The 24,372-nt window shown below is 39.5% G+C and overlaps 1 protein-coding gene across 2 annotated transcripts in view; it reads right to left on the reverse strand.

Annotated features, from left to right (window-relative positions):
• PPP1R21 (protein phosphatase 1 regulatory subunit 21) overlaps nt 1–24,372 on the reverse strand; it is a 59,404-nt gene that overhangs the window by 26,476 nt on the left and 8,556 nt on the right. Inside the window, exons 2-13 of one of the 2 annotated variants that reach the window (XM_027620871.1) lie at nt 24,034–24,102; nt 21,206–21,352; nt 18,473–18,574; nt 16,936–17,100; nt 16,698–16,756; nt 15,595–15,689; nt 11,874–11,926; nt 11,236–11,385; nt 7,853–7,954; nt 7,672–7,760; nt 4,954–5,090; nt 349–441 (exon numbers count right to left, since the gene is read on the reverse strand). In XM_027620871.1, the coding sequence (XP_027476672.1) occupies nt 349–441; nt 4,954–5,090; nt 7,672–7,760; nt 7,853–7,954; nt 11,236–11,385; nt 11,874–11,926; nt 15,595–15,689; nt 16,698–16,756; nt 16,936–17,100; nt 18,473–18,574; nt 21,206–21,352; nt 24,034–24,102 (1,261 nt within the window). The remainder of the gene's footprint in view (nt 1–348; nt 442–4,953; nt 5,091–7,671; nt 7,761–7,852; nt 7,955–11,235; nt 11,386–11,873; nt 11,927–15,594; nt 15,690–16,697; nt 16,757–16,935; nt 17,101–18,472; nt 18,575–21,205; nt 21,353–24,033; nt 24,103–24,372) is intronic. The other variant, XM_027620872.1, reaches the window with a different exon arrangement.

The raw sequence follows: 24,372 nt of genomic DNA on the forward strand, positions 1-24,372 counted from the left end.
AATTCCTTCATGCTTGGGCTCTAACAAGTGCGAAGTATTTTGCTAAATGCCTCTGAATAGCATGTCTGACTTGATAAAAGGCACACACCTGCCTTAAATCAGTGCAGTGCATTTTTGGCTAAGTATTGTGCACAAGGGTTTCTCTTCAGCACTTTGTTTACCTTCAGAAATGAAGCAGATGGAAAAAGCAGACGGCAGTGAGCTGTGCACTTCAACAGAAGCCAAATGCTACTAAGCCTTTCTCTAGGGTCTATTAGCCTTGGCAGTATTTGTTTAAATCTCATTCGGGCAGATCTGAGAAAGTAAGACGAAGGTTTTCGGCTTCTTTATGTCCTTTTCAAGCCTCACCTTTCATGACATCATGAAATCCATGCAGAGCAGCACCAACGTTTGTTAAGACAGAACCGTAGTTTGTCCGAAGGAGTCCATCTGGCTCTGTACCTAGGAAACCAAAATCACCAGCCTAAGCATTTCCCCATAAGACTTCTTCACCTGAAAAACTGACAGCCCACCTTCTTCCTCCACTTTTGGGAAGAGAGAGAATAAATTCTGTCTGTGATATGCTGGAAATTATGGCTCCTGACATCTTTGCAGACACATGCAGATATAACAGTGATAAATATAGACATATGCAACTGATCTGCATGATCCACATCCACAAACAGTTTTAATGGTTAAGAATCAAAATTAAATTGTTAGGTAGGATTACATACTTTATGATTCTTTTTGAAATAAAAGTTCGTGAATTTTCACCTTGTTACTACAGAACACCTCTCAATTTCTTCTTTCTCTACACATTATTTGTTGAATCTCACTAAAAACACCATTATACAGAGTTCCACTTCTGACGTGACAGCATGAGCAGCTCCACAGATCCACTCCCCGCAAAAAACTGGTGAAAATTATTTTATTTTATTTTTAAAAGATTTTATTTATTTGAGAGAGAGAGAGAAAAAGAATATGAGAGGGGCAGAGAAGTGGGGGAGTACATAGGAAGAAGCAGACTCCCACTGAGCAGAGAGCCCGACATGGGGTTTGATCCCAGGACCCTGAGATCATGACCGGAACCGAAGGCAGACGCTTAACCAAATGAGCCACCGGGTGCCCCTGAAAATTATAGTGGAGGGGGATTGGAGGGACGGGGTGGCTGGGTGATGGACACTGGGGACGGTACGTGCTATGGTGAGCGCTGTGAATTGTGTAAGACTGATGAATCACAGACCTATACCCCTGAAACCAATAATACATTATATGTTAATAAAAACAAACAAACAAAAACAATCATTTAAGACTCTGGAAATGATCCTAAGTGCATACAGCAAATGAAGAAACATTTACTCAAGAAAATCAAGAAAATCTTCTAAAAACAAAGGGAGGAAAAAAATCTTTAACAACTCAGTAAGAACAGCCAGAATCTGTGGTATTTGAACAAAGACCCATTCCCACCCTCCCTTCACCAGCTAAGGGAGCTACAAATCCCACTCCAGACTGGTGAGGCCAAGAATATAGCTCTCCTCTAACTGCCAGCTGGAGGGCTGCATTTCACCCTTGTCTCCACCTACCTGTTGCTAAAGCTAAGTTCGGGGTGAGTATGACTAAGAGGTGGGAGTTCTCCCACCCAGCCCCAACTCGGGGGATGGAGGTTCTACCCCGAGCACAGTACTGCTGAGTACACTGGGGTTCTCCATACATAGCCTTGCCCCAGCTCATTTTACCCACACTGAAAAAGGCAAGCCAAGGAGACCGGAGGCTGTGGCCCTACTCCTCCAGCCCCCCCCACCCCCCTCGCCTCCTCCCCCAGCGCTCAGCCACTAAAGCAAGAGTGTTACTCTGAGAAGTACATCATTGTCCCCATCTCCAGGACCAGAACCATGGCTCAGAGATTTAGTCCAAGGGAGGCAGCACAGGCCTTAAAACAGAAAACTCTGAATCTGTTCCCAAAGGAATTAATTTCATTCTCAACAGAGTATGGAGAAGTTCAAGTCTAAAGGCACTCTCGGGCGCCTGGGTGGCTCAGTTGGTTAAGCAACTGCCTTCGGCTCGCAGGAAGCTTAGGGAACAGCTAAGAAGAGCCCTCCTGGGATCATAACAAACCTCAAACACTGATCTCAAAAACTATACCCATAAAGAAGCCCAAATTCAAGTGGATCATCTGTGGAGCAATTTATGTCCCAAAGGCATTGTTAAAAACAAGACAGCAGTCAGCCAGCAATCAGTGGAGCTTATCCTTGGTAAGATCAAGAAACAAAAAAGGGAAAGGGCCCTGACAAAACCACTGTCACCCCAAGGCAAATGTGTGCATGCCCAAGGCTGAACCCCCTGAGAAACAACATCAGGGTGCTTACTCCGAAAAACTACAAAATAGAATTAAACAAGGTCTACCTAAATGGAAAAATACACCATGCTCATGAACCAGAAAATTTTAACGTCATTAAGATGGCAATATTCCCACATTAGTTTGCCAGGCCTGCTGTAACAAAGTACCACAAAGGGGGTGGCTTAAAACAACAGAAGATAGTTCTCTCACAGTTCTGGAAGCCAAAAGTCTGCAATCCAAGGGCTGACAGGGCCACACTTCTTCCAAAGGCTCCAGAGGAGAATAGTTCCTTGCCTCTCCCAGCTTCTGTTGGCCCCACACGTTCCTTGGCTTGTGGCAGGATTAATTCCAATCCTTGCCTCTATCTTCATATGGCCTCCCTGAGTCTCTCTTGTGTCTCTGTCTCCAAATCTCTCCTTACAAGGATGGCAGTCATTGGGCTGGCAGGGCTCTCCCTAAACTAGTAGAACCCCATCTTATCCTGACTACATCTGCAGAGATCCTATTTCCAAATAAAGTTACATACATCGGTGTTGGGGTAGAATTTCACATATCTTTTAGGGAGACACAGTTCAACCCACAAAACTCCCCAAACTGATCTACAGATTCAATAAAATCCCTATCAGAATCCCAGCTGACTTCTTTGTAGAAACTAACCACCTGATTCTAAAATTCATATGGAATTGTGAGAGAACAAGAACAGCCAAACAATCTTGAAAATGAAGAACAAAGTAGGAGAACTCTCACTTCCTGATCTCAAAACTAACTACAAAACAACAGTCATCAAGACAGTATAGTACTGGCACAGGATAGATACATAAATCACTGGAATAAATCTGATAGTCTAGAAATAAATCCATACATCTATGATCAACTGATTCTTAACAAGTGTGCCAAGGCCATTCAATAGTGAAAGAAGTCTTTTCAATAAATGGTGCTGAGACAACTGGATAAGCACATGCAAAGAAGGAAGTTGGAGCCTTACCTCACACCAGATACAAAAATTAACTCAGAATGGATCAAAGACACATAAGAGCTAAAACTATAAAACTCTTAGAAGAAAACATAGGGGATAATTTTTATGACCTCACATTTGACAATGGATTCTTAGATATGATACCAAAAGCACGAGCAATAAAATAAAAATAAACTGGACTTCATCAAAATAAAAAACTTTCGTGTTTCAATGGATACCATCAAAAAAGTGAAAAGATAACCCACAAAATATAAGAAAATACTGTCAATCACATATCCAAAAAGGGATTTGATCTAGAATGTATAAAGAACACTTAAAACCCAATAATAAAGACAACCAAACTGAAAAACAGAGAAAGGATCTGAATAAACCTATTTCCAAAGAAGATATACAAATGGCCAATAAGAACATGAAAAGATGCTTGACATCATTAGACATCAGACAAATACAAATCAAAACTGCAATGACATACCCCTTCAGAAAGTCAGATGATAACACTAGGATGGCTAAAATCAAAAAGTCAGATAATAACAAGTGCTGGTGAGGATGTGGAGAAATCAGAACGCTCATACTCTGCTGGTGGGAAGCCACCTTAGAAAACAGTACGGCAGTTCTGCCAACAGTTAAACATAGTTACCATATGACCCAGCAATTCCACCCCTAGGTATACACCCCAGAGAAATGAAGGCTATGCCCACTCAAACACTTGTTCACAAGTATCTATAGCATCATTATTCATAATAGCCAAAAGGTGGAAACAACACAAACTGTCCATCAACTAATGGGTAAATAAAATGTGGTGGAATATATAATGGGATATTATTCTGCAATAAAGAGGAATGGACGAATCTTGAGAACATTATGCTGAGTGAAAAAAAGCAGTCACAAAAGACCACATATTATATGATTCCATTTATACAAAATGTTTAAAATAGGCAAATCTATAGACAGAAAGTACATCAGTACTTGCTTAGTGCCAGGGAAGCATGGAACAGGAGAATGAGGTGATAGCTAAAGTATACAGGATTTCTTCTTAAGGTGATGAAAATATTTTAAAATTAACTTTGATGTGTGATGGTGCACATACCTGATGAATATTATACTTTAAATGGGTAGATTATATGGTATATAAATTATATCACATTAAAACTGTTACAAAAAAACAAATCACAGTACCTGAAAAATCACAGCATTCTCAAAACACCATTTAAACTAAGATCCATTCGATTACCTGAAAATACTCTCTTCAAGTTAGACCAAAGGGAAACAAATGACATTTTTCCTTCCAAACCTCCCTCCCCTATGCTACTTGTTGGAAAGTTGCTACAAATTCTTATGCTTTGCCCCTCTCCATTTAAAAAAGGATGGAGAGAAAGGGAGTTAATATTTAATGCATGACTTCAATGCCTAATATTATACATTCTTATTTTAACTTAATAATCACTTTACCTCCATTTTATAAATGGGAAAACAGGTACAGAGAAGTAAAGTGGTTTGCCCAAGTTCATAAACGTGTAAGGGGCTGGAGGATTTGAATTCAAGTTTTTCTGACTCCAGATTCTTATACTCTTCCTATTTAAACAAGCTAAACATCTGCCTTCTCCAGCTTCTTGTACTCTTAAATTCTTCAAGCTGATCCATGAGCAACCAAGAAACTTACTTGGCAAGGCGAGAAGACCGATGTAAGTCTGCAGCTTCTCAAACACAGCTGTCATCTTTTTCATGTCCTGAGACAGCTCTAGATTCCTGGCTCTCAACGCAGATGTGCAAAGAGAAGATTCACATTCTTCTTCTAAACTAGGAATGAGCAGATTTTTCAAAAGTGAGCATCCTAACGATTTTCAAATAGCTGTAATAAATCATCTGAATTCTCAAACAACTATATCCAAAGAGAAGTTTTCCAAGAGGAAAAAAAAAAACTGATCTCATTTATAAGGCTCCATTTTCTAGACCACAGTACACACACCTGTTTGCTGCAAACGACTAACAGAGGACTAAACAGAAAAAACAAAAAACAAACAAAAAAGGCAGATGCCCATTGTCTTTCCATCCTAAGAGGAGCACAAAATTATTTCTCTTAAAAATACTTTGAGGGGAAAATAAAATTTTGAGGAGCAGTGCCTGGCTGGCTCAGTCAATAAAGCACAGGACTCTTGATCTCAGGGTCATGAGTTCAAGCCCCATACTGGGCATAGAGCTTACTTTATTATTTTTTTTAAGGTTTTATTTATTTATTGGACACAGAGTGAGAGCACAAGCAGGGGGAGCGCCAGGCAGAGGCAGAGGGAGAGGCAGGCTCCCCACCAAGCAGGGAGCCCAATGCGGGGCTCGATCCCAGGACTCCAGGATCATGACCTGAGCTGAAGGCAGACGCTTAACCGACTGAGACACCCAGGCGCCCCATAGAGCTTGCTTTAAAAGAAAAAGAAAGGAAAAAAACAAAGAAAGAAAAATACAAAAAACTATTTTTGCGGAGAAAAATATTTCATACATTGAATTCCTAAAGAAACCTACATGCCTTTGTAAAAGCCAGACTGAAAAAAAACAATCTATATACACAAATCTAAAAATCAATGGCTAACATTCATATAATACATTGTATCATTTTCTATTTTAAATGGTTCCTTGGGAAAACAATTATAAGGTTAAAAAAAACACGTGGACTCAACAGTGTTTATTAAAAATGTGCCAGTAATCAAGCAAAATGCTTTTTATATAAAGCCAAGAAAATTATTAACACAGAAATGATAATCTTATCCCTTTCCTTCTCTTTCTCTACTTGGTGCCAGACAGCTTCATTCCATACTAAGCCCCTTCATTACTTTTTTTTTTAAGATTTTATTTATTTGAGAGAGAGAGAATGAGAGATAGAGAGCACAAGAGGGAAGAGGGTCAGAGGGAGAAGCAGACTCCCTGCTGAGCAGGGAGCCCGATATGGGACTCGATCCCGGGACTCCAGGATCATGACCTGAGCTGAAGGCAGTCGCTTAACCAACTGAGCCACCCAGGCACCCTAGCCCCTTTATTACTAAAAAAACATGTCATCTTGTCAATTAAAGTGGTTTTTAAACCAATGATGAAAAGTTGCCTAAAAACAAATACGGGATGAGGTAGGGGACAAAACATTCGAAGAATAGGAGTCTAAGATCAAGACTTACCCAATGTTTCTAAAAACATAACAGTGAAAAAATAAATGAAGGTAAAATAAAAATGCATAACTGTTTCAAGTAGTAAATGCTTCCTTTGCAATGGTTCTCAAATAGATTCCCCTTAAACATAAGCCAAATCAATAAAATATATTCAATTTAGTGTTATTTAAACTTCTAGAGTCAATTTTCAAAAAACTTTACAATGAACAACCATAAGATGTAAGAATCTGAATGAATAATTATTAGTTTAAGTCCTAATTTCCTGATTTCTAAAATTCTGTCATATCCACAAATCATAAAATTTGGTTACTGAAATACCTTGTCAGGTTAGAATTAGGAAATAAAATGGCTTTTACCACATTAAGTTTTTTAAATAACAAAAGTTTACATTTTTGAAAAGGTAAAACCTACTACTTATTTTTATAAGGATTTATGAACCATAATTACTTGCATATTTTCAATATCTATAAGTTACTCATCTACATATTTTCTAAACCTTATCTTGCAATATATTATAATACATACACGTTCTTATTTCTCTTATGTTCCAGTTGTATTATTCTTTGATTTTTTTTTTTTTTTAAGGCTAAATCTTAGGATGAAAAGATTTAGACGAATTAGGGGTCTTGGTAATTTTAGGCCAAAAGTATCAAAACATAAAAGCAATTATTAAATTTCCAGTTATATGGATTATTTTCTCTTTCCCGTCCAGAAATACATAACAAAGAATTATTTAAGGTTACTAAATGATATCTTCTATGAGGGCTGGGGCAGATAAAATTTTTAGTTTATAACTTAAATAAACCACCAATAATAAAAACAAGAAAATACCACTTCAAAGAAACCTAATGATTATAGATCCAAGTGTAGAAGCTAATTACTATAACCTCCATCTAAATGTTTACAGCAAAAAGGATAAAACTGAAAGATTTCTTTCAATAAATGTGTGATTCACAATCACTGAAAATACTGACTCACAGCATTATGTGGTTATAGCAGTAACCACACCACAGAACTACTCAAAAAACCCTAACTGGTGCACTACAATTTTCTTAAATGTAAGTTTATGCTGCTCAAGCCATTATTTTCCTTTTTCACAGAAGTCCAAATTGGTTGTGGTGCAGAAAGATCAGGCAGCTCACAAGGGTCACATGTCGCTAGTTGAACTCCAGCACAGGTCAGGGGACACCCCACAACTCCCCAAGCTCCTTGGCCTCAAGGGTAAGTACCTTTTTAACTGATAAGGAAGAATCTTCCTTAGAAAACATATGTAAGAGGTTAAATGCTCTGAGAAAGTTTTCAATTTCACAGTTGTCTCCTGGAAAAGAAAAATAATTTCATGGTTAATAGTGCTATTTGACAAAGAGGAGCTTCCACTTCCAGAATTTGTAAAACATAGAAGAAAATTACCAGGACAGTCACAGTATCCTCAGTAATACTTTCAAATAAATGAAGCATTCCTTCCTCAAGAGGGCGGACATAGGATGCATTTTCATGAAGGTATTGTGAGAACTACATTAGGAGGGAAAGAACTGTGAGTTACATCACTGGGAAATAACAAGAATCAACAGATTTGTAAATGGACTCACTGAGTTATAAACCTAAATTCTTCTGGAAACTTTTTCTAGGAAAAAGTTTGGCTTTTACAAAACACAGATGACCACCTCTAATAGTTCCAAATACAATCCCCAAGTCCCCATCTCATTCCAAAAGGAGGAACCTGAAGAGAGGTGACATCATTAACAACCAAGAGGACACTCAGAGAGGACACTGCGTTACAACCCGCACCAACAGGCCTTCCCCAAACACCTACTTCTCTAGAGAGGCCTCAGTTGAATGAATGAAAGAAAGGAAGGAAGGAAGGAAGGAAGGAAGGAAGGAAGGAAGGAAGGAAGGAAGGAAGGAAGGAAATCAAAACTGTATGAAAGATTTTTTATGTTATGTGCCTCATTTTTAAAAAACAAGTCTATTGAGGACAGCTTCTTATTTTTACTGTGTACAATGTTCAGGGTTAACAAATTCCAGGAATATAAGTATCACCAAAATGAGGATGTAAAAAACTTTTATAACTGTACTAATACCTTAGTATTTATAAAGAACTAATTCAGTATAAAGAATAAATTCAGAAAAAAAAAATCCTATAGGTGTTTAGACAATTTAGAAGCAAAAAGTTAATTTTCACTTATGAAATATCTCAATTATCAAAGTACTGCATAATGGCTCAAATTCTGATTTCTCAGTACTGAAATGTGCAGAAATGTGATTCAACTGGCCATACTATAAACTATAGGTATTTGGCCCTAGGCAACTCACTTGATCTCTCTCGGCTTCAATCATAAATGCCACTTTATGATTCTATGAACAAGTCTAAACAATCTGGTCATCTCTTAAGAAGTGGTTTCTGACTCTCAGAATAATACAGATTATTCAAAAACTCAAAAATAAGACTTATTAGAAAAACCACATAGAACCTTTCATAGGCCAAAGGTAAAATATTGAGAAATACATGAATTCTTCAAAGTGATGAAGTGTTTCAGATAAGATTAACATATTTGATTCTCACTGTGTGGGCATCATGTGGCAACAAGCTAAAATAAAATTCCAAAAAAGGGACAAAGTATTAAGTAAAATATATTTTTTGATATTATAGGAAGTATAAAAGAAAATATAACTTTTACATTAAAACGTTGCAGTACTCTTTTTCCCTACCCAAGTCATCTGAAAGCTTTTTCCCACAGTGAAATTAAAAAGCATTTCAAAGGCCCAAAGTTTAATTGTTTATGAACTTCAATAGATTCGTGGAGTCCAATCAATACATTCGTGGAGTCCAATCAAAACTGATGAAAATCAAGCACTTCCTGAGGGCTTCCTATGTGTAAGGTAAAATGATAATAAGAACTAACCTTAATGAGTGCTTACTATGTGCCAGGAACTATTAGTAATTCACATGTATTATCTACTTAACCCTCAAACATATATACCTGTGAGGTATGTACTCTATCCTCCATTCTAAATACCAGGAAACTGAAGCACAGAGAGGTTAAATAAACTGCCCAAGGGGACACAGAAAGTGGCTGGACCCCAGTAGTCTGACTCCAGAGCATAGTTTTTGCTATACTACAAGGTACTTACAGGATACATGGACATAAACACTAGTCAAACCCTGGAAACACTGCATGATACTCAAAAACAAGCTGGGAAGAAGAATCAGCTAAGTAGGAAGAGTGGCAGAACTGTTTCAGAATGCCACATTATGGGGCACTTAGAGCACACTTTGACAGCAAGATCCCTCAATTTCTTCCCTGTGGGAGCCAGCCTTCAAGATGGCCCCAATGACCCCTGCCTTGGCTATTCTTGGCTTTGTGTAGTACCCTTGCACACTGTTTCGGGGCTGGTCTGTGTAACCAATATAAGATGGTAGCAGGGATGGTACTCAGTACCCAGGCTAAGTCATAACAGGCATTGTGGCTTCCACTCTGCTCTCTTGGATCACTCGTTCTAGGGGAAGTTAACTGCTATGTCTTGAGGACACCCCAGCAGCCCTATGGAGAAGTATCCCCAATGAGAAACCAAGGCTTCCAGCCAACTGACCAGCCGTGTGAGTGAGCCACCTGGGAAGCAGATGCCCCACCCGGGTCAAGTCTTTAGAGGAATGCAGCCTCAGCCGACTCTTGACTGAAAGCTTATGAAAGATCATGATACTTTTCTCCTGCATTCTTGACCCACAGAGATTGTGTGAGATAATAAATGTCTGTTGTTTTAAACGATTAAGTTTTGGTATAATCTATTACCTGGCAATACAGAACTAATAACACTCATTATTTATTTTTTTCTTTTCAGTTAAATGTGGTCTTGCAAGCTACTTTAAATCCTTTTTTAGAACAAGCTGGGGAGAAAAAAGGAAAGAAAGGAGCAAAATTTGCCAGGCCCCAAAAAAGCACATGGACTGAAGGGAATGACAGTCAACCCTCTTCTTACTCCTTATTTAAACTTCACACACCCTGAAAATGCCCCAAAGCTCAACCAGAGAAGCAGTTTCACTCCCACTCCATACCCTAGCAGGAAAGGTCAACTCTACCACACACATTTTTTTTTTTTTTTTTTTGCTTTTAAACATACCCAGTGACGAAAGTTATTCAGTGAGTACAGACAGGGGGAGAGAAAAATGCCAGCAAATTGACTTTTCCAACAGTAAGACGGCACTTTTCATTATGTCACACCCTGGTCAAAAAACTACAAGAGGCCCCCATCCTACCTACAAAGTGAGAGAGTCGGGGCTTTGGCCTGACCCCAGGGGCTTTCCAGAGTCTGGAGCCATGTTTTTTCCTTTGCAATCCGACCTCTCATTCCTCCACTCGGAAGACTTCACACTCTTGCCAAAACAGTGTGCTCCCGCTCCCTCCGCACCCCCCCCACTCCCTTGTGCCTTCCTGCTGCGTGACTTTGCTCAGGTCTCACCCTTTTCTGGAGGAAAAAACACCTGTCCTATTTCCCTCCTCTTCCTCAAGTCTTGCTCATTTTTCAAAGTTCCCAAACACGATCAGCAACAGCCATCTCCCCTCCTTGATGACCTCACATCCCTTACTGGCGTCACCACCCACACTTCCCTGGTATTTAATTTCTTAAGAATGTCTATGTTTGCCACATTTTACCTTAAGGCTGAAGACTGTGAGTTCTAGTTTTCTTCCATGTCCCCCACAGCACTTGGCTAATGCACAGTAGTGGTCCGAAAAGAAAGAACATGCCTTCCTACCTGTTCTGGGCAAAGAACAGGTATCCCGAGTTAAATTTACCTTCTGATTCAACGGAGATATAGTGTCAATGGCAGAATCAATAGGAAAAATCTGAATCCTCTGTTCTGTGTAGGTGTGAAAGTTCAGAAGAGCTGTCACCAGATCTTGAACAAAAGCCAGGGCCTGCCCAGCAATGTCCCGCATCTTCAGCTTTTAAATGAAAAGTACAGAAAGTCAACTATCCAATTACTATTCTCAGGCAACTTTAGTAAGTCTGCTTTTAGAGAAAACACTTAAATTCTAGTACAACTAATCCTGACTTTAAATTCATCTGCTCCCACTTGGATTTTAATATTCCCATCTAAGTAAATGAGAAAGCCACCAGTTTTGGCAAACAGACCTCCTTCACTTAACCTAGACTGTGTAAGTGCGAGGCCCACCAACCTAGAAGAAAGGTATGGCTCAAAAAGTAAGTGCATCCCGTAATTCAGTTCTAATGGTATGAGATGAGAGCAAAAATCTGTATTACTTATGAATTCAATAAATAGCAAGTTATGCAATTTTTTAAAGAAATGTACGAGAAAGTAAAGCCGAAGTTAAACACAACAGTTGAGTGCATTAAACAGGCCCAAACAATAAATTCTGGTTTCTGAAAAGTTTGACATACACATCGCTGAAAATAAAAATGTCATCATTACCTGATGTCTCCTATTGTGGGGTGGAACGTTCAGAGCGTTATACTGACTATATTCTACAAAACAAAAATGGATGCATATTAAGTCATTTTACATTTACAAGAAAACAGCGTAACTGAAAAATAATGAATGCTCTGCAGCAAAATCAGCTTTACGTAAGAATTTTAAATGACAAAGCCCAATCATGTATAAGACAATAGTGGAATTTATATAGAATCAGTTGTTTCTCAGATAAAGTAATACTTCTTTTTTTTTTTTTTTTAAGTAGGTTCCATGCCCAACGTGGGGCTTGAACTCACGGCCCAGAGAGCAAGAGTCGCATGCTCTACCCACTGAGCCAGCCAGGGGCCCCCCAATTTTTTTTAACTTTAGGATAAACAAGTAAACCCCGAGTTTCTACTTCTAAGAAATCATTTCAAAAACTTGAGGCCTATCAAGATTACTTAGAAAGGCCCATGACGTTCTTGCCATGTTCAGCCATGCTCCCTTCTAAAATAACCCCGCACACAGCTGCCATACCAATCATCCAAAAATACCACGGTTTTCATGACACTACAATATTTGACAGTCTACCACTGCCTGCCACTGCTGATCCCAATGACTCGATCCTAACTTTTCTGGGTTGGCTTCCTTATTTTCTCACAGTCCCCCTCTCTACCCCAGACTCCATCCCCAACCTCTGATAGCTTCCCGACACCTAGCCTCACACTTCAGTTCCCTCCTCCATCTTTATTAATCTCTGCACACCCCTTCAGCCACTCAAACCTCCCCTCCTCTGCCTTGTCCTCAGTCGGAAAGACCCGGTGCCAAAATCTGACTCCAAAAGTCCATATGCCACTCTCATCCAGTTCTCTCTTATGGCCCCATTTCTACCAAGGGCTTGGTCTCCCATCCACAGTCGGTCTACTTTCCTATCAGTCCTCTCTGGGCCTTGCTTGTTATCCCTTCCAGCCCGGTCCATCGTTTCCCACAATGCTCTTGCTAACACAAAAGAAGATCAGGGCCCGTGACAACCTATTTTTACCAAACTTCAGGGGCTTTCAAGGCTACTCCACAATCCATGACTTCACTGCTGTGTCACTTCCCAAGGCATCTGCTCCAAACCTTTTCCATTTTAAGCCCCTAACACCATTCTTCCTCTCCTCCCCTGCCCCACGGATAGGGTGGCCTCCCCCTACAACTCCAGGAAGACCAGGGCCAAAGCCCAAGGGGTTCTTATGTTTCCTACCCTCCATCTCAGAGTCCATGGCTTCCCATATCCTGTCCTCAGCTACTCTTCCCCCTGGGTCCCCAGCAATAGCTCCTTCTGGCCCCTGAGGGCCTAATCCGTCAACCACCCCCTCCTCTTCCCTACACCTTCAAAATTACTTTCAAAAAAAGCATTTGTGGCAGCTTTATAAATTCCATCTCCACAGTGACTTCTTCCCCTTTACTTCATTCATACTGAATCCTCTGCTGAGCTTCCATCCTTCCCCACCTCTCAAGACCAGCATGTCTCTGCCTGTTTCCTCAGCACCCATCCACCTCTAACCCTCGTGCTAGCCATTAGCTGTCCACGTCTACCCTGCAAGGAAACACTGAGTTCTCAGAGTCACCAAAGCAGCTGCCTTTACTGTCACTTCACCCTCTCTGAGCTCCCCAAAACACTACCAGAATTGCCCAGCTCCACCAGGCTGAACACTCCCTTCCCCAGCTTCCCTGTCACCTCATTTCTCCAGCTCCTCACCACCTCCACCACCTCAGCCCCTCTCCTTCCTCACGCCTGTGAAGGAGAACTCTCCAAGGACGCTGCACGGGCCTCTCTGCACTTGGTACCCCTCATTCCCACCACTCTCTAGGCCCATCCATCCCAACAGGGTCAACTCCAGTCTCTCTCCACGGTCTAGGCTTTAACTTAGAAATGCATACCCCAATAGAAAGACAGATGTACACCGATCTGTCAGAGTATTAAACAACAAAGTTAACCTCATCATCTTTCCCATAAACCTGCCCCTCGTCTGCCTCTCTGATTTCTGGTCACTGGCACCACATCTTTCCCCCACACTGCCTCCTCCAGCTCCCTTGCCCGCTTGCATCTATCTCCCTGACAACTCGGGCTCCAGCCTCCATAACAACACACCAGGACTAGCACCACAATAGTCTTGGCCCCCTTTCCGCATTCCAGGGCAGTCTACACGCTTACCAGACTAACTCTGTGAGTGTACAGATCTCATCGTGACATTCCCTGGATCAAAGGCTTCAACACCCCCACCATCTTGTGAATTGAGTCCCAACTCCTTGGCCCACAACTCTAGGGTCTAACCCCACCCTTTGAGAACTTGCCTACCCCCTCCCACCCTAGCCTCCTATCACACTTAGCTAATTATTGCTCCTCAGACCATGACAGCACCTTGTGTCCCACGTACCACACTCCACTTAATTCCCTGGTTCGTTTTCAAGCATCTCTGCCCAATAAAACCTACTCACATACACAGGCCCAGCTCAAAGCACACCTCTTCCAAAAGACTTCCCCAAACAACCCCTCCAGCAGTAATCTGTCCTTCCTCGGAAACCCCAAGAATCTCTTTATTGAACAGGTTAGCTTATATTTTAGACATTTCTATACATTATCTCTCCCCTTCTGGACTATAAATTCCTTTAGGGTAGAGATTTTTGCCCTAGAAATTTTTATATCCCTCGTGCTCTCTATCCAGCTGGGCACTCAGCAAATGATCTCTAAATTCTGCAGAACTAAAAGTAACCCACACTGACATGATAAGGATCTAAAGCAGAGTGACAACTAGTACTGGAAAAGGAAAGATCCAAAAGAGATCCAGACGGAAATGATTAGAATCTGATGATTAATTGAGAGAAGGATTAAAGGGAAAACGAAACGCCAAGATTTCAAGTCTAGTGGATCAAAGTATGCTAGCACTATTTACATTAATGTAGAAACTAGAAACAGGTGTCATTTTCAGAGGAACTCAGGCTTTGATATAATAATGACATATGCAGATTTCAGTGTTAGATCAAACTGTTTTTCTTTGGTGTCTTTTCTTTCCTCTTAGGTCTTTCGGAAGAAAAAGTTAGGGGAAGTAAAAAATTTTAATCATGAGACTGTAAAAAAGGAAATCTCTACTTATTTGAATATAAGCTTCAAAATTCCAAGCAATTAAATAAAACTTATTCTTTGTTTTCAAGGTTCTGATTTAATTTTTCTCTAAACATTACAAAATCAGTACCTGTCATACATTGTAAGTTAATTTTTTTTTTAAGTTCTTTTTCATGCTCTTGGCTATGTAAATTACCAGACCATTCTCAGGATGAATAGGAAGCAGGACTTATCCAAGTCAGCTCCCGATCAGTGGGGATCACCAAAAGTGCAGGAGATACCAGGCTGAGAAGATGCATCTCCCACCGCCCTTCCCCCATTCTCCCCACCATAAACAGCTTTTCTTATACAAATTTTCAAGTACTTTATGTGCAGGTTGGTTTTTAACCTAGGGATATGCTCAATATGCGCAATAAAAAAAAAATGTGGGTTACTTTTTCCAGGAAGGCTGACTTTGGAGTCAGCCTCCCTATATGAGAGCCACAGCTGATGAAAAAAACAAAAAGAAAGCAACCCTCTGTTGAGCCAATGATGTTTTTTGCCAAATAGATTAAAAACTGTTTTAATTAGTTCGTTACCAGAGAGAGAGATCCAAAGTTGCAAATAATGGAAAACTGTACATAATATACCTACTTGTATCGTTAAAAGGTACTTTTTCCGTGATGATTGATAAGGATTCCTCTAATCTACCTGACAAATCTTCATGAAGGTTCTTTAACTGTAATTGACTAAAAGAAAAAAAACACAAAACCACATGATCACCAGTCAGACAGGGGATTCTCACTTCCTTGTTACCACAATAGCTGGTATCAAGCTTTCAGAGATTCATGCCTGACACCGGGATACTCTTGGTGGTAGACAGTTACTAAAAGATGAAGATAAGAAAAATAGTAATCCTCAATTCTGAAGCCCCTGAGACTTCTGTTCAATGATGTTAAGACTGTCAAAATTTATCACAGTCCCAGTATCTAGTATAATCTGGTCAGTTTATTTCCCCAAGTGCAAAGTAATCTTAAAGCCATTTCAAAATCACAAATTTTATCTTTCTTATGTGCTGACATAAATGTTGAATGTTCAAGTATTATAGTAAGGTTCTTTTCTAAGTATTATATCAGATTTTCCCCCCCACTGGGCTCAAAATCTAGTAACTTTTCTGTTTTTGATTCAATTATGAGCATGGGTATACATCTAAACCATGCATGTAATTCTACCAATGCAACTAAACTGAAGAAATTCACATGACTGATTCCATGGAAACCTAAATATTATGTCATTTATCAACTAAATGCTGGAGTATGCTTTTACCACCCATTAATTCATCATATCTGAATTTTAAGATTTAGGTATCTCCAAATTAGATCCCTTGGTCTCTATTTTATTCAAAATGTACCACTAAAAGGTTGGCACAGTGAAAAGGAGTCAGTTTTCCTGCCTGGAACTCTCAGAAAGCTTTCTCTTCAGTGTAGCCTGAAACAGAAAGCATCCAGTCCTCAGTATAGGAGCCCCAGGACACCATCTTCCACGGCCGCAAACATCTGCAGGCTGAGGACTAATGCACAAGCCAGCTGACCAAGAGGGTGTCAGGCCTCAGAGATAACAGAACTGAGGAGGACCCTGGAGACAGCCTGTTCCTGGCTCACTTCATATGTGACAGTAAGAGAGAGGAGCCGCTAAACTAAAACTCGGGTCTTCTGATTCTTACTTCAGGGCCCCCTGGAATTCACATTTCCACATACCATTCTTCTGTTCGAAGCCGACATTCCTTGGCCTCCTTTTCTAGAGTCTGAGATTTTACCTGAATTTTAGAAGAAAAAGAAAAGTAGATGGCTCAGGCTATACATACGGGTACGGTTGGGAGACACCACAGGCAACAGCCTCCCCCGAATGACTAACTGTGCACTCCGTAAAGTGCACAGAAGAGTCACAAGAGCCCTGACTATCTCTTAACGTGCTCTCCCCAACAGTGGGGCTTACTTCTAGTTTGGCCTTGTCATTCTGCAGTTTCTCGATAGTTTCCATGTACTTCCGCGTCAGGCCATCGACCACAGCTTGGTGCTGGGCTGCCTCCGTCTCCAGGGTGGCCAGCCGACTCCTCAGCTCTGCTTCCACATGCTTGTGCTGCTCGTCAGCTTCAAAAAACTGAAAAGAAAAGATCATTTTCTCTTCTCACGATATCCAAATATATGCAAATGGAGAGAAAAACAAAAGCAGTGACTGTTCACTGAGCAATTTCCACATGGTTCTATATGCTCACCACGTAACACTCACACAGGCATGATCTTACAGAATCTTCACAGTATGTCCAGGGTAGTGCTATTGTTATCCCTCCTTTCCACATGGGAAACCAAAGTTTCAACTTGCCCAATGCAGAAATGAGATCTGAACACAGGAGATCGATGCCGAAGCCTACACCTCCTTCCTCTCAGGCTCAAGGATTTCTTTCTTTTTTCTTTTTTTTTTTTTTTAGATTTTTTTTATTTATTTATTTGACAGACAGCAAGAGCAGGAACACAAGTAGGGGAAGTGGCAGAGGGAGAAGAAGCAGGCCTCTTGCAAGGCAAGGAGCCCAATGTAGGGCTCGATCCCAGGACCCTGGGATCATGACCTGAGCCGAAGGCAGACGCTTAACGGCTGAGCCACCCAGGCGCCCCTCAAGGATTTCTTTCAAACAACTTCTGGCACACAGAGAATTCAACTGACCAGGGCATAACTTTTCTGCTACGCTAACTTCCACAATTAAATAAGCAAAATTCAAATAGATGTTATCCCTAAAACAGGTAAAGCTCTTTTCCTTAATAAGAATCCAGTGCTTATTAAGAATTATGAATGCTTAACACAAAATGCACTGATGTCAAAGCTCATTTTTTTAACAGTTGCAAAATGTTAAACTGAGAATTACTGCATATTTATTTTCCACCATTTGACTATGCTCACCATTTCACAAAAAATTTAGGAGGCACAGTCAGACACATTACACCATGACTCTTAAATGTGCTGAATGTTGGGAGGCAAACACTGATTATGCAACATTTCATAAATATTTGAGCTCGCACCATGAGTAAGACCCTGTCCTGGGGGAAGGCATACAAACCAACATGGTGTGAGAGACTAACTGGTAAACAAACAGAAACCAACTAAACAGTAATAATTTAAAAAACAAACACTACTTATTGATAAGCCCCCATCTAAATGATCCAGCTAATCATTTTCTAGATAAAATGAACAGTGCCTAGTATATTTCTGTACTGTTATTTAACAAAGTTATTCTGTTAAATAATTTAAGAAAGTTATTCTACCATCCTCTAAACAAATGCATACTTCAAAACACACACCCAGATTAAGATATGAATGAGATTTAAGAAATAAATCAACGACAGGAACATATATACCTAACAACCACAGGAGACATTAAAACACATACACAAAACACTCTATCCTGCATGGGTTTTTCCACGTTCCAGATTATACACCCCATTTTTAATTCATGGGGAAAACAGAAAGATTTTCTCACTTGTATATGCAACCGTTCATTCTCTTCTATCTTCTTTTGCAGATCTTCATCAAAGACGCTCTTCTGCTCTTGACTCAATTGAGAGGAAGATTCTCCACTTTTCTGATGGAAAGAATAAGTTATGTCCACATAACTTTCATCCTTTAGAGAAACATCCTAAGGTACACAAGATTCTCTATCACCTTAGTAGCTTGTCTCTTCTACATGCGCACCATTCTCAAACAATCCTGCAAAAGGTATACAATCCATCATTTAACTTTTCCTATTTGACACATGTAGGTACTGCAAATATTGGAATGGGCAGGAAAGCTTAAAAAAGAGAGAATAAACAGATAAGGCTCACTATTCTTTGCAGATGAATTCAGGAGTAGTTCTATTGGAAAACACAGCAGGCCCAGAAAGCTAGCCATAAAAATATGCTAAAAAATATCATTTCAATCAGAGAGGGAGACAAACCATAAGAGACTCTTAATCACAGGGAACAAACTGAGGGTTGCTGGAGGGGGAGGGGGCTGGGGGGATAGGGTAACCGGGTGATGGACATTAAGGAGGGCACGTGATGTAATGAGCACTGGGTATTACGTAAGACTGATGAATCACTGTCTATCTCTGAAACTAATAATACATTATATGTTAATCAACTGAATTTAAATTTAGAAAAATAAAAAATATATATAATTTCAATTTGATCTTTTGGTTTGGGAAATCAGTTTTAGCAATTCCATGAGTCTGAGTTATTAAACTCCTTTAAGAAAATACAATAAATTAATTAGAATTCACAACGATAAGCTCATACAAAAGTTTCATAAATTTCTAATTTTTAAAAAATCATAAAACCATATAAAATAAAGCTACTATAAATAAACAGAAGGAAAAAGCTCAAAAATCATGAAAAAAACCTTCCTTTTCCTTTTTTACCAATATTAACTTTTTCTACATGGAATAGCACTATTTAACAGAGCCAATAATGAACATTTGTTTTCATGGAATACAAGAGCTGAGACTATTCCAGGGATGGTCTAACAATGAAACTGTGTTCAGACATCAGTCACCACCCTTCTCTGCCTTTCTTGTGCCCTCACTCCTCACTTAAAATGAAGTTACTTACTGATCCAATCTGAACCAATGATTAGAAAGCCCTTTGAAAATGGAGTAACTATATTAAAAATAAAACAAAACAGGGGTGCCTGGGTGGTGGCTCAACAATTAAGTGGCCGACTCGTGATTTCAGTTCAGGTCATGATCTCAGGTCATGAGATTGAGGCCCACATCGGGCACTGTGCTCAGCAGAGTCCACTTGGGATTCTCTCTCTCCCTTTCCCTTTGCCCCTCCCCCCCCAACCTGTGCAAGTGCTCTCTCTCTCTCTCAAATAAATAAATCTTTAAAAAATAAAAAATAAATAGAAACAAAACAAAACATTAACTCTCCAACATGTTTAGGACACAAGAGCTGCACAAGGAAGACAGCCGAATGACATATTCTAGGCATTCTGGGTTATTAGTGCTTCCAAATTTGGAAAACTTTAATTAACATTAATTCATAAGTTCATAAGTGTTATACCCAAGCCTCTGTGAAAACAGCACTGAGGGAGGATCTCACTAACCTGGGAAGCATGTTTGAAGTAGATATGGCTATTCGTTCCCCAAGGGTCTCTCAGAATTTCCAGAGCACGTTTATTTTGACAAAATTCCCCAAGTGATTCTAATACATACCTGTTTTTGCCCTCTCTATTCCCCATTTATTTGAAAATTACCACTCTAGAGAACTGTTTCATGTAGGAGACATGTATATGGAAAGGTACTAACATAGAATTATGTTGATTGCCCATCATATGGCAAACACAGTCCTAGCCACCTTTACAGGATCCCATTTAATACTCAACAAACTGTGAGTATCATCCCCATGTTGCAGATGAAGAAACTGAGGTTGCAAAGCTAAAATGGCAGACAAAGAATTCAAGCCTGGGCTAACCCCAAAGCCTGTGCTCTTCCCTCCATACCATGCTGCTTCAGAGTTACTGTGGGCCTTCTTCTTCCCTCCTACCCTTCTACTTTTCCTGCCTCAATCCACACACTTGCCGGGTGCTGCCCTATATACACACCAGACTTAAAGAGTCAATCACTACCCCCTACCCTTAAAAAAAAAATGCAACTTCTTAATCACAGAATGTTCGAAAGTACCAGACCATCCATCTTACGGAGTGAGAATCATGTCTCACTATATAAACCATAATGGAAAAAGTTTATTTTTACATGACCAGACAAGAATACTAAATCGGCCTCATAAAAATAAATATTAAGGAATATTTACAGCAAATTTACAAGCCTAAGGAATGAGTATTTCAATTGCTACTTTCACATGAGCTGTTACACTTCAACACTGTTTCTCATTTTATCTACTCCCCACCTTGAGTTAATGGCAACTCAGTATAACTGAAAGATATCAGTAATTTTGACCAGTATGAGATATTCCTTTCACTTTTCTCAGACACTAAATCTAATATGTGCATGTTTGCTCCTAACAAATTATTCAAAACTCACTTTCGTGTAAAAATGCCTCTAATATTACTACATATATTAATCGTAAGTGTCTGCTTCCCTGAACCAATATCCAGGCGTAATAATGAAACATTAGGGAATGTGGAGGGGAGGTGTTCTGTTCAAACCCAGATGGTCTGGAGATGTCTGTACCTAGCAGACAAGGCCTCCCTAACTTGCTTTTATTTGACCTACCTTGTTTTTCTTGCCTCGGGGTTCACTTAGAGCCAGTTCATCTTGCAGTAGTTCTACCCTCTTGGCAAGCTGCAGATTTCGAAATGTCAAACTGTCCATTTCCTGCTGTAGTTTTCTCAACGATTGATCCTTCATTTTCAGTTGTTCCTACATCAAAGTGAAAACAGACCATTCTTTATAATTTAGCCTTAAGGTTTCAAATAATGAAATTATTTTTGTCTCACTAAAATATGATCAAACCTCCTGCTTTAGGGAATTCAACCTTGTATGTTTATCATGCCAGTTCCCATGCTTTTAGCTCTGTCTTGTGACAAAATCATTTTTTTTAGCCAAACCAAGTAAATTTAAAAATAAAATTAAAAAAGCATATATACTGAAATAACAATCATCAACTTAAAGTAAAATATGTTGTTATATAGGTGTCTAGCAGTGAGGAGGCACAATGCCTGAGGTGACAATTTTAGAAACTTGAATTGTGAAAGAGAACCTCCTACTCACTGATGATGCCCTTCAGTAAGAATGGGAAGCAATTTATTTGCATTCATTTTTTTCAATAAATCCTCCCTGAGTTTAAGTCAGTCAAAATGAAGTCCTTCCACTACACTTAATTTTACTTTAAACTATTCTCATTTGTCAAAGATAAAAATCAATATTATCCTAACACAAGAATATTTTTAGATGCTGTTTGTTCTGCATCAATTCACCTAAAAGTTTTAAGTAAAAATAGAAACAAAATCTAAAATTTAAACAATGTATCTTCTACTGCCCATTCTATACTGTTTACACCATAATGAGGTAAGAAAGTGGAAATCTAGAGACGTATTTAGTTCTGCTCTATTTTAAAAAAAAGTATTATTCTCACTGTATTTTACTTATGATATTGTGACAACTTTGTGTTCACTGGTAATCAAACACAGATGACCATATACTACTGTATATTTAAAGAAGTGCAATTACATTACTTTCACTGAAAAACCACTGCAAAGCTAAGACGAGGTCAAGCTTTAATGACAAAGTGACAGAAGTATATTGAAAGAGCAACCTAGAAACCCAAGGCTGGTGTCTGCAAGCTACTGACATTATCTGCACGTTGCGAGCAGCCAGAAGGATAGAATAACGTTTCCATTAAGTAGAGAAGCATTTTTCTTTTCTATTGTTTTTTAGTAAGCCCTTAATTTTTGCTTGGAGCTTAATGATAAATAAAGACCCAGCCCATATCCAAATCATCATGTATTTCAAATTAAAGAAATCCAAATCAATGAATGCTTACTGTGTCCAGCAACTCACTTAAAAGACAAACCCAATCTATCAAAAGCCTGCTGTAACAGAAGACATCCCAACCTTCCCAGTGAGCAAACCAGCAAATTGCGATTCTTACTAGAACTATAATGACCTCCGCAATGGATAGTAAAACAAAGAGTAATTTCTTTACATCCTTATAATTCATCACCAGCTGACTAATGCTCCAACTCCATTAACCAATCACCGATTTCAGAAGACAGCTATCTCAACCTCTCTGTAAACCCTAGTTTCTGCAATGGGGACAATGATAACATTATCTGCGCTCACAGACTTGTGTGAAGACTAACTGACAGAGTGGGTGCAATGTGCTTGGCACAATGCCTAACACACAGTGAGAGCTCAACAAACAGAACCTGCCGTCACCATCACCAATGTCACCACCATTGCAAAATCGCAGAGTTAATCAAACACAGCCAGCAACAGGATGCTGTCACACGCCCAGAGGGGGCTACTAAGACACACTAGGAAATATCCTTCCCAGTCATAGGTTTTAAACATCATTAAGAGATAATGACTATTTCTTCAATGATTTAGGCTAAATAATAACTGACTGACAAATTCTGACTATAAATAAGCTTATTTTTAATAATCCTGGCTTGGGCGCAGACAGCTCTGGAAGTATGGGTACGGTGTCCTCAGCCGCCTCAGCCCCAAGTCTGTGCAACAGCACCTGAGTGGGGGGCACTCTCAAGACAGAGTTCTCTAGGGTAAGGCCCAACACTGGCTAAGTTAAAGGACATATTTCTGGGTTACCTGAGTGGAATCACCCTGGATAGGTCACTGGTTAGGGGCTATTCCAGAAAGAGATATGAGTAAAGGGGAATCCTAATCCCTTCGTCTCAACGGAGAGCAAGGGAGAGAGTATATTTAATGGAAACAGGCCAAGAAGAAATCTGTATCGTAGAGTTAATTTATCCAACTAAAAATATCACTAAGCAATATTTATGACATGCCTACCAGAATGAGGTAGAAACAAATTTCTTCATCTCCTATCGTATTTCACCCCTCAGGTAGTAAAGATGCTGATGATAAAATATATCACTCAAACAGAGTAATCTGATTTACACGGGTTATTACTATTAAAGAGCTCAACCCAAAAGCAAGATTAATGGACTAGATGATTCACACTTTCAAATCCATTCATTAGGGGACAACCATCTGCTGAATACTGCGCATATGGATATGACATAGGCCCCCTCAGACTGCTGTCTAGTGATGAAGACAGATAAGAAGCTCTATTAATCCCCATGAATTCAGCTAAAGAGAGGCCGTAAGGTATAAGAAAAATGCAGGAGATAAAGTCAAATAATCATTTTTTGTGGTTTTTAGCTAAGGAAATCAAAGTGCATTGCATTCATACCTAAGCAAGTAAGAAAATTAAACACAAAAAACTTTATTACCTTCTCCTATCCCTAGTGAATCAGTGTCATAGTCAGGACTTTTACACAGAAAACCAGCTGAATTCCTTGCTCTGAGTATCACCAAACAATAACTTAACCCTCACATACAAATACCCTGTTTCATACCTTTAAAGCAGCAGAATTCGCCTGTTCATCCACAACACCTTTTTTCAGGACCTGATTCTGAGCCCGAAGCTGAAAACACAGGAAGCAATAGTTAATTTTTAATATAAACAATCACCTGTAGCAAGGAAATCACTTACCGTTACTTCACAGGAATGGTTACACTGAGTAACTACCTTCTCACATATATGAGAATAAAAATATTAGCATGGAAGAGGATAGTAGATATCATCATTCTGCCCAATGACATAATACTAATCAGCAGCAAAATCAACACTAAAATCCAGTTCTCTTGACTTCCATCCAGAACATGGCTCTTTCTGTAAAACCAAGTCTCCTCCT

The sequence above is a fragment of the Zalophus californianus genome, chromosome 8 (genome assembly GCF_009762305.2).
Source record: "Zalophus californianus isolate mZalCal1 chromosome 8, mZalCal1.pri.v2, whole genome shotgun sequence".
Taxonomy (NCBI): Eukaryota; Metazoa; Chordata; class Mammalia; order Carnivora; family Otariidae; genus Zalophus; species Zalophus californianus.